The sequence below is a fragment of the Hordeum vulgare genome, chromosome 1H (assembly GCF_904849725.1).
Source record: "Hordeum vulgare subsp. vulgare chromosome 1H, MorexV3_pseudomolecules_assembly, whole genome shotgun sequence".
In the NCBI taxonomy this organism is placed as follows: domain Eukaryota; kingdom Viridiplantae; phylum Streptophyta; class Magnoliopsida; order Poales; family Poaceae; genus Hordeum; species Hordeum vulgare.
In genome coordinates this window covers 476943678-476953324 of record NC_058518.1, presented here as the reverse complement: position 1 = coordinate 476953324, position 9647 = coordinate 476943678, and the positions used below count along the sequence as shown (strand labels likewise).

Here is a 9647-nt window from a genome sequence, read left to right as displayed (position 1 = left end):
TAGCCCTTGTCGTCCTGAATCCAACAAGCTTGGGTTTGCTCGATTCGAAGCTCGTATGCGAAAGTTATGGTTGTTTCAGTGGCGAGCGGTAGTACCGCTGGACCTAGCGGTAGTACCGCTAGAGTTGGCGGTAGTACCGCTGGCCCTAGCGGTAGTACCGCTGGCTGGCGGTAGTACCGCCCCTGGTCAGCGGTAGTATCGCTCCAGGAGCTTAGTACCGCCTGCCTAGCGGTTGTTGGTGGACGGACCTTTTTGCGAAGACTTTCTTGGCGGTGGTAGTGCCTTTGCACTACCAGGGGCCCAGCGGTAGTACCGCTGGAGTGCGAGCGGTAGTACCGCTGGAGTGCCAGCGGTAGTACCGCTGGAGCTCGGGCAGAGAGTGGGGGTAACGGTCTGATTCCTTCCCCCACTATATAAAGGGGGTCTTCTTCCCCCTTGGTCTCATCTATCTATTGAGCTCTTGTTCTACCTCCATTGTTGACATTCTTAGAGCTTGCTTACTCTCAATCCCTCCAATGATTCCTGCTTGTTCTTGAGGGAAAAGAGAGAGGAGATCTAGATCCACATCTCCACCAATCACTTTCTCCTCTATGTGAGGGGAACCCCTTGGATCTTGATCTTGGAGTTCTTTGTGAGCTCCTTGTTCTTCCTCTCATATTTCTCCATAGCTTTCGTTGTTGTGGAGGGATTTGAGTGTGAGGGACTTGACCACTTCGTGTGTTCTTGCCATTGCATTGGTTGCATCGGTTTGAGTTCTCCACGGTGATACGTGGAAGTGAAGGTTGAGAAGCTTATTACCTCTGGTACTTAGTACCCTAGATATTGTTCTTCGTGGATGCTTTGGCGTCCTAGAAGCTTGGTGGTGTCTCGGAGCTCAATCATTGTGGTGTGAAGCTCCGACCAAGCATCGGGGTCTCCAATTAGGTTGTGGAGATTGCCCCGAGCAATTTGTACGGGTACCGGTAACCGCCCCCAAGGGTTGCCACGTGTACGGGTTCGGTAACCGCCCCCAAGGTTTGCCATTTGTACGGGTTCGGTGACCGCCCTCAAGGGTCCCTTAGTGGAATCACGGCATCTTGCATTGTGCGAGGGCGTGAGGAGATTACGGTGGCCTTAGTGGCATCTTGGGGAGCATTGTGCCTCCACACCGCTCCAACGGAGATTAGCATCCGCAAGGGTGTGAACTTCGGGATACATCATTGTCTCCACGTACCTTGGTTATCTCTTACCCGAACCCTTTACTTATGCACTTTACTTTGTGATAGCCATATTGTCTCTTATCATATATCTTGCTATCACTTAGTTGTTTATCTTGCTTAGCATAAGTTGTTGGTGCACATAGGTGAGACTAGTTGTTTGAGGTTTTGTGCTTGACATATTAAACGTTAGTTTTATTCCGCATTTGTTCAAGCATAAACCTTAATTATTTTAAAGCGCCTATTCACCCCCCCCCCCTCTAGGCGACATCCACGTCCTTTTCAGCTCTAAGCTCGCTTCTCTCTCTTTCCCTTCTTCTCTCTGGTCTCGGAACAAATCTATGTATTTCCGTTATGCATTTAATGGAAAGGGGAGAAGCCCGGTTCAAAAAAAGCTCAACTTGATGGAGCTGCATTACCCAAAAGCGTACCGCAATTTCCTGATACTGACACCAGCCTCTGATAGCTACCAGCCTTCTAATATCTGAACCTCAAGACCAAAGAGCATCTCCAATAGTCGTGTAACCGTCACGCGTTAAAATATTTTGCAGCTTCAAAATAACGACTTTTAGTGTGCTAAGAACGCTGGCTCCAATCACTGTAGTAAAAAATAACGCGTGTGAGCCGCTTCAGCAGACGCAGCAAAAAAACGACGTGCGACACAACAAATGACACTCCAAACAAAATCAATTAAAATCAAACACATAAAAATAATTAACAATAAATATTTTAATTTTGACACATAGTTTATCTTCCAATACAATAAATAGTTCGACACTACAACATCCAACGTACAACATCAAACATACGAATCATTATTCGTTTTGTCGGTTATACCGTGTCCATCACTCCTCGATTAGATCCTTCTACAAATCAGTACGCGTTTGGATACGTCGAATGGCATGATAGGAGGCAATAAATTGGGCCACCCTCGCAGCACTCCGCCGCACTCGCACGACATGTCCCAAGAGCTCATACTGAGAATAGTCTAAATCTTGGTCACGTTCATTCTCGATGATCATGTTATGTATGATCACACAAGCGTGCATGATGTACCAAAGGATCTTTGAATCTAAAATCTAGCCGGTCCTCTCACAATAGCATATTAGGCTTGCGAAATCCCAAAACCTCTACATCTTTCCGAGTCGTCGTCTGAGCGTTGTGGAAATCTAGATTTTTCTTACGTTTCGGTTTTTTCAACGGCTTCACAAATGTTTGCCACTTTGGGTAGATGACATCCGCAAGATAGTAGCCATAGTTGTATGTATGGCCATTTGCTACAAACTTCACCAGTGGCAGTTCACCGTTTGCAATTTTATTCATGAGTGGTGACCGATTAACAACGTTAATGTCATCCAAAGATAGAGGCATTCCAAAAAAAAAGTGTCAAATCCAAGTCTCTTGATTGACCACGGCTTCAAGGATTATAGCGGAACCCTTTTTCTGGCCATGGAATTGCACATGTCATGTCTCAGGACAGTTCTTCCAACTCCAATGCAAGCAATCTATTGAGTCAAGCATATCTGGAAACCCGCGAGCTTTGTTCATCTCCAATAGCTTTGCGACGTCTTCAGCATTGGGAGATCTCAAATACTCCGGGCCAAACACTTGCACAATTCCGAGTGCGAAGCGCTTGACACACATGATGGTCTGACTCACACCCATGACCAAGTGGTCATCAACTAGATCAGTCGGAATACCGCATGCCAACATGCGCAAAGCGGTTGTCTTGAAAGGTGCTATGCCCGAGTTCTTCGGCGGCATTCCTCCTTTGCTGAAAAAAAGATCCTGGCTCGCCAGTTTCTATGCAATGCGCCTGAACAACTCGGTGCTCATCCTATAAACCAACGCCTGAAGTAGGACTCGGGGGTATGTGGAATTCTCCACAAAACAGTGTCTCATCAATCTGTTGTGGGCATCAATTTTATCCCTCCAAATTTTCTGCCGACCCATAACCGAACCACCGTGCTTCGGCTTTTTGTTGATGTGCATAGCTAGGATCATTGCAAGGTCCTCCTCCTCTTCAATATCAAATTCTTCTTCGAAAGAATCATATGATGAACTCATCTACAAATCTGAATTTAAACCAATCTAAAAAAACTACAAAAAATATGCACCAAATTCATGTGAAGAAGATGAAGTTGAAACAATACATACCTTGCAAGCGTTTTATCGAACACCGTGTGGGTGACAAGCGGGCGACACGAGGATAGGCCAGGAAAGCGTCGCCGGGTCGCCGGAGCAAATGGGGTGGCACAGGCAGCAACGCCGACGCTTAGATCTAGTGATGGGTGAAACCGCGCGTGAGTCGTCGCTGTCCAACACAGAATAACCGGCACGCGATGCCATCTCGCACCGCGCGCTGAACCATTTATACCTGACATGCGTGTTTTGCGTCCGAGCTGAAGCACCAGAAGCAGCTGCGTCGTGCGTAAAAAACTACTCCCTCCGTTCGGAAATACTTGTCCTAGAAATGAATGAATCTAGACTTATTTTAGTTATATATACATTCATTATATCTATTTTTAGAAAAGTATTTTCGGATGGAGGGAGTATCATTTTTCAAAGCGGCCCTATAGCTGTTGGAGATGCTCTAAATAAACTGAGCCAAAAGGTTAGCATGATCACCGACGGCGAGCGTACAGGGAAATGCATGGCTCCACCATTTGCGAGACCGTTCCAAACAAAAAAGATAACACTGTACTATTGAACTCAATCATCTGCAACTTAAACCCACCTTTTATTCCAAAATGTTTATTTACACCCCAAAAAAATTTGTGGTAATCCTCTCTATCAACAAGTCCTGACAAAATTTTCGAGCCTTTGGGAGTGGAACATGAATACAAGCTAAATAAACCGAACCGGGTTGATCTTCAATTATATGGGAGCAAAATTTCGCCAGGAGAGATTTACAGTCGAATGGGTTCCTTCCCGCCAGCGGTTTTCGTTCGATGGGCCCGTTTCGAGCCTGATTTCCTCGAGCGCTTCCCCGCTGGCTTCTTGGAAGCTCTCACGGGCTCCTTTGATGCTCTTCCAGGTTCCTTTGGTGCGCTGTCTGGGAGCATCTTTCGAGGTTGTTGCATGCGCACCACGGGAGGCGGCGGTGGAGGCTGGCTCCTTAAGGCGGCCAGCCTTTGCTCCATGAGTTCTCTGTGGTATGCCTGCAAGGTAAGAAGGATGACAGACACGATGAATAAGGGGCCGAATAGTAGAAGACGATGCTATTCAGGAATAAGCTTTAAAAAGTGCATTACTGGTAATCATGTTTTTTTTCTTAAATAAAAAGAGGGATCAAAGCTCTCTGATTTGCATTACTAGAATAAGCTAGACTGCACAATGTCGCTGTCGGTTCTGCATTTCGTTATCTTTCAAGACTATCAGCAAGATATACCATAACAATATGGAGCACAGAAAAGGTGAAACATGGTACACAAAGCATGAACTCAAAAGTACCTGAACAACAAAATCGCGCCTTTCACAATCCAGGAACATGTCTGCAGTCCAATTAACTCTTGACCTTATTTTATCCCTCACCGTGCTGAAGCTTATCTGATCTCTTGAGGTGAAGCGGTCAACTTCATTAAACCAAAGGCATGTGAAGAGATTGGTGATGGGTATGTGCTCTCTTATTATTACACAGCCCTCAGGGACATCTGTTCAAGATAAATGTGTCATTGTGATATCAGGAGAAATAATGCTATATCAGAATTCAGTGAGAAGAACCCATTACCACTTGTAATAGGAAGCTTAGCTGATGAATAATGGGTTAAACCCTCTCTCTTGTAGAACTCTATTTGGTTGTCGATTGAAGCATTATCATACTTCCCACCAGCCTTGTTCGCCTCAGCTTCCTCGAAGACGTCAAAGCGTCTATAATGCCTGGAAATAGCGAGGCTCACATTTTTCCTCCACAAGAATCTGCAACATAACAGTGTATACAGAATCAGAAAACAACATGTCAAAATCCAGATGAGAGTAGACTCTGAGAAAAAATATTAGAGTAAGAAGAATATGGTGCAGCTTGGATCTTAATACAACATACAGAGCATAAGTGGCACTAGTAACAAGCAAACTTACTTTTTGACGACATACTTAAATGTTCATTGAGTTATGTGCAGAGTGGTTACAACTAGTAGACAGAGCTCAGTGAGAGAACATGATGTTTACCTCTCTAATAGCTGATAAGGATCCTTCACAAGTTTAAGTTTCCCATCAATCCAGAGTGAATACCGCACATTAGGAAAGAGCCGATGAAGTAATAGTTTTGGAATCTGTTTGAGGAAAATATCACAAGGGATTCAGTTAAAAAATCATCACAAGGGAAATAAACAATTCGAATAACAACTCTCCGATACTGATTCACATGAAGCATGGCATCCTCCCCTCGCCTTTCTACAGCAACAGAAAAATGCTTGTCGAGTCGATAAAAATATATGGAGATTGTGCAATCCAAATTTTGACATGCTCATCCAATGCACAAAAGAATGAGAACATGTTTGTCTCGGATGGATCAGTTATCTAGATAAGAATACATGTTGGTTTTAGCAGATTCTCGGATGGATTTCCATGCCAGAAGTAATTGGCTCTCCAAAGATTCGATTAGGAAAATCAAATAGCCAAATGTCAGTACAGGTACCTTTCCATTCCGCCTTGCATCTGAATAAGGAAGGTTGTGGACAACAACCACGCGCCACAGCCCGATTCTTTTCGTATTATCAATAGCAGTGGTGTTCTTTATTGCAGCTTCTGTTTCTTCATCCAGAAACATGAAGAAGCAAACAGTATCTTTTGAAAATTCACTGATGTTTTCTGGTTGTTGCAGTATATCATAATTCCCTGAGAAAAGTTCACACAAAATGTGCAATTAGCATCGGCATGGAAAGATGATGACATGCAAATATAACTGGCATAGAAAGAGGACGCAGTTACCAAAAATAGCAGAAGCAACAACTGTCCCCTGACACTGCCGCATCTCAGACAGATCAGCTTCATCTACATCGAATCCAGTATTGAGACCAGGTATCTTCCCCCTCACAAATCTTCATATAAGGAAAAGGTTAGTGTTACATCACAGAGTCATCATACAAACGTACAAGAATTAAGGCATTTGAGTCATACAAGGACATACCCACAATGTACTGTCATCGAGTCTTTTATGTCAAAAGACATATCTCGTTGTTCCAGGGACGGATAACCACCAAACAAAGAACCGCTGTTGGACTCTTTGAGTACCAAATTGTCTTCGGACAAATAATTTAAACTTTGAAGGATAGGTGATGCTGTTGGAGCAACTGGCATCAATGCCAGGGCCTGGTCAACAGGCACATAACAAACAGGACATGCTACACAAGTTTAAAATAACATAATCAGATTCAGAATTTTTTTCGTAACTCTGAATTGGACTGGTGAGGAACTTACGCCGTGGTCCAGTACGTTTCCTATCAATAGGTGGAGGAGAAAATGAGAAATTTTCACAAGGATGGTGCTCCAGATGAATAGCTGGCGGGAGAATCCGTGAAAGACCCCGAACCTTTTCATGACTGATGTCCGACTGGTTTACAGTTGGTGATGTTGTATTCAAATCATTTCCACTCAAAGAAGATGTCCATACAGGATTTACAAAGCTCCGGACATGATCAGAAAATCCCAGCATGGTTTCGGTACCAGGTGCTGCAATTTCATCTACAACCAACCAAAAGAAGATTTTGTGGTTCAATACTCAAAGATACATAAGTAAAAACATAGAAATAACACAAGAGTTAAAGGTTATGCCTTACTTTGTTACAGATCAAAAAGTAGATTAGATCAGTTTAGCTATTACTCAAAACAAAATGTTTAGTGGACAACATTTTAGGCAAACAACATATGAAAAGAAATACCATGTTGACCTAACAGGGTTAGTCAAACAGATATTCAGTACAATCACCAACATCTACCACATACATTTAGAAGGCCTGCCAGTCCATGAAAAATTAGCACAAGCCAATGAAATCCTTAGTAATACACTGGAATGATTATATCCAGACCAACCTATTAGCACAAGCACATCCTACTTGTACAAATTGACTGCTAGATGAAAGAAAGGACTTTCTCATTTTAGTCAAATCCATAAGGCATATAGTAGCTTGTCAAAGCAAAACAACATGCATATTGGTAAGAATAAAAATGTAAAGGAGCATGTGCAAAGGCCTGCATAGAAGATAACAGAAAGGCACAGATTTTGACAGCATTGTCAACATTAGCAATTTTCAATTTGTAAAGCCTCAACTCAAGGAACACTGTATCATATATTCATATTAACTGTATCACACAACAAAAATGCCAATCAAAGTCTGCAGCTCAGTTCCAAAGAACTGACTGAAGTGACTCAAAACCAAAGATCATCCACCAATCTCTAATGCAGCCTTCTCTAGCTTAACTATAACAGAAATACTTACACTGCTCACATGCTAATCCATTTGCATCACATCAGTCAGCTAGAGTCAAAGATGATGCAAATTAATGGACACACAAACAAGGATATACGTGGTCAAATATGCAAATGCTTACACCCTAAATAATCCAAAGGAAAATTAGGTTGCCAGCCAGCACAGGAATATTCAAGCATCGATCCATATACTATTTCATTTCCATTACTCAAGGTCTTGCTGGCATTCTTTCGAGATAAAGATGCATCACCTTGCTTATCTGCCACTTCACTAAACCTTTTACAATTTGCAAGTCAACTATTAGCTCAAATCTTCCTGTGTACTTGAAGGCCGCCCACACTAATACTACTTAATAATAGTACTCACGAGCATCCTTTAACTTGGGAATAAAAAAAGTGAAGTATGCACAAGTAACAGGAACCCTGATGTTTAGTAGTCCTAGTGATGGGGAACACCTACATGAATCATACAATAATACTGTATGCAAGTTGCATCGTATCATTCCGATGAACTCACTGATCAAATGATTGTAAAACAACACAACAGTAACTGGTAAACATTTCTAGCTAGTCACGATAACAGTCGGGAGGCTTAGGAATGAAACGCGAGGCAAAAGAACACAACGAGCACCTTTACTGACAAGTGATGAGAAGAGGAAGCAGACGACGACAGCGACGGCAACGAGGAGGAGCAGGAGCATCCGCCGGCGACGGCCCGCGAACATACAGATCCGGGCGAAGAGGAGGCGGTCGCCTCCGCGGCCGGTGGCGCCGGGGCCGCCGCCAAGGGACATCTTAGCGGGCTTCCGGACCGCCACCGGCGGCGACGGGGAGGGCGACTGGCCGTTGGGCTGCTGCAAGGACCCATAGCTCCCGGACGTCCTGAGCCCCAGCGACGCCCCGCCGCTCATGCCTCCGCCGCCTTCGAGGCCACGGCGCCAGCTCTCATCGCCCTGCTACGCTGCGCCGGCGCAGCGGCGCAGATCACGGACGCCCCACCCACCGAACCACCGCCCACCAACCCCTCCTGACTGGTCCGATCCAATGCCGCGACGCGCCAACAGCACTCCAACCGCAACCGCGGCGCTGTCTGAATCCGCCGCGGTGGCAGTCCAAACTCGTCGCGGCGGTCGAAATCGAGCTGGGATCTCCGGCTCGGAGCAGAGAAAAAGAGCTCCGAACGGCAGGAAATCCCGTGACGGATTCGGCAGAGGGGAGCGCGCCCCGCCCCGAGATCCGCCGCCGATTCGGAGGAGCGCGAGGACGCGGCGGGGATGCGGGGACAGACCGGAGCGAATGCGGGAGGGAATCTGCGGATCGAAGGGGGATTGGGGATTCGGCGGGGGAGATGGGAGGGAGATCGGTGCGCGTGGCCGTAGTGGGAGATTTTTGAAATTTATTTCGGGGAGACGAGCTACGGAAATGGAAGGAGAGAGCGGTGACGTCAGGTTTGGTTGGTTGCTTCCGATTATATACCTACGGTCTGGTCTACTCGTGCACCAGGGGTAGAAGAGGGTTAGGCGAGATTGCATACATCAATGCGGTGTGGCATAACACTAATAAAAGCACCCCGACCTCTCAAAGCCTCCTCATTCGGACATGTCACACATTCGGTCAATGTCCGGTCAAGAAATTATGGTCCAAATAGGTCTCTCAAACCGACCTCAAACGTCCGAATTGGACTGGTATCCCTCATTTTTAGTTCAAATATGGGGCGGATATGAGGGAGCCAAGGCAAGCCCGCCACATCGGCATGATGACTTGGCCCCACGCGGACTAGCAGGGAAACCCGACGGTCCGACCGGTGCCTCGACCGTCGGTGTGGTGTGAACGTCGCGTGACGCCGCTCCGGCTCCCCGCTCGAGGTCGGGGCCGGCTATTTAAGCCGATCGGAGCCCCCAGCCCTAGCTCATCTGCCTCCTCCTTCTCTCTGTCGCCACCCGAGCCCGTCTGCCTCCTCTTGCAGTTCCCTCTCCATCAGGATGGTCCGACGACTCATCACCACCTACCGCAGCTCACTTCGG

General features: G+C 45.8%; 1 protein-coding gene across 1 annotated transcript; it reads right to left on the bottom strand.

Moving 5' to 3' along the window:
- Positions 1-3934: 3934 nt before the first annotated feature.
- LOC123447017 (probable hexosyltransferase MUCI70) lies at positions 3935-9113 on the bottom strand. Its single transcript, XM_045123575.1, has 9 exons — positions 8255-9113; positions 6615-6878; positions 6325-6538; positions 6126-6235; positions 5833-6032; positions 5364-5467; positions 4927-5114; positions 4650-4849; positions 3935-4357 (listed from the first exon to the last, which is right to left on the bottom strand). Exons 1-9 carry the CDS (start codon positions 8532-8534, stop codon positions 4106-4108), a joined length of 1812 nt encoding a protein of 603 aa, XP_044979510.1. The 5' UTR covers positions 8535-9113; the 3' UTR covers positions 3935-4105.
- Between the last annotated feature and the right edge of the window lie 534 nt (positions 9114-9647).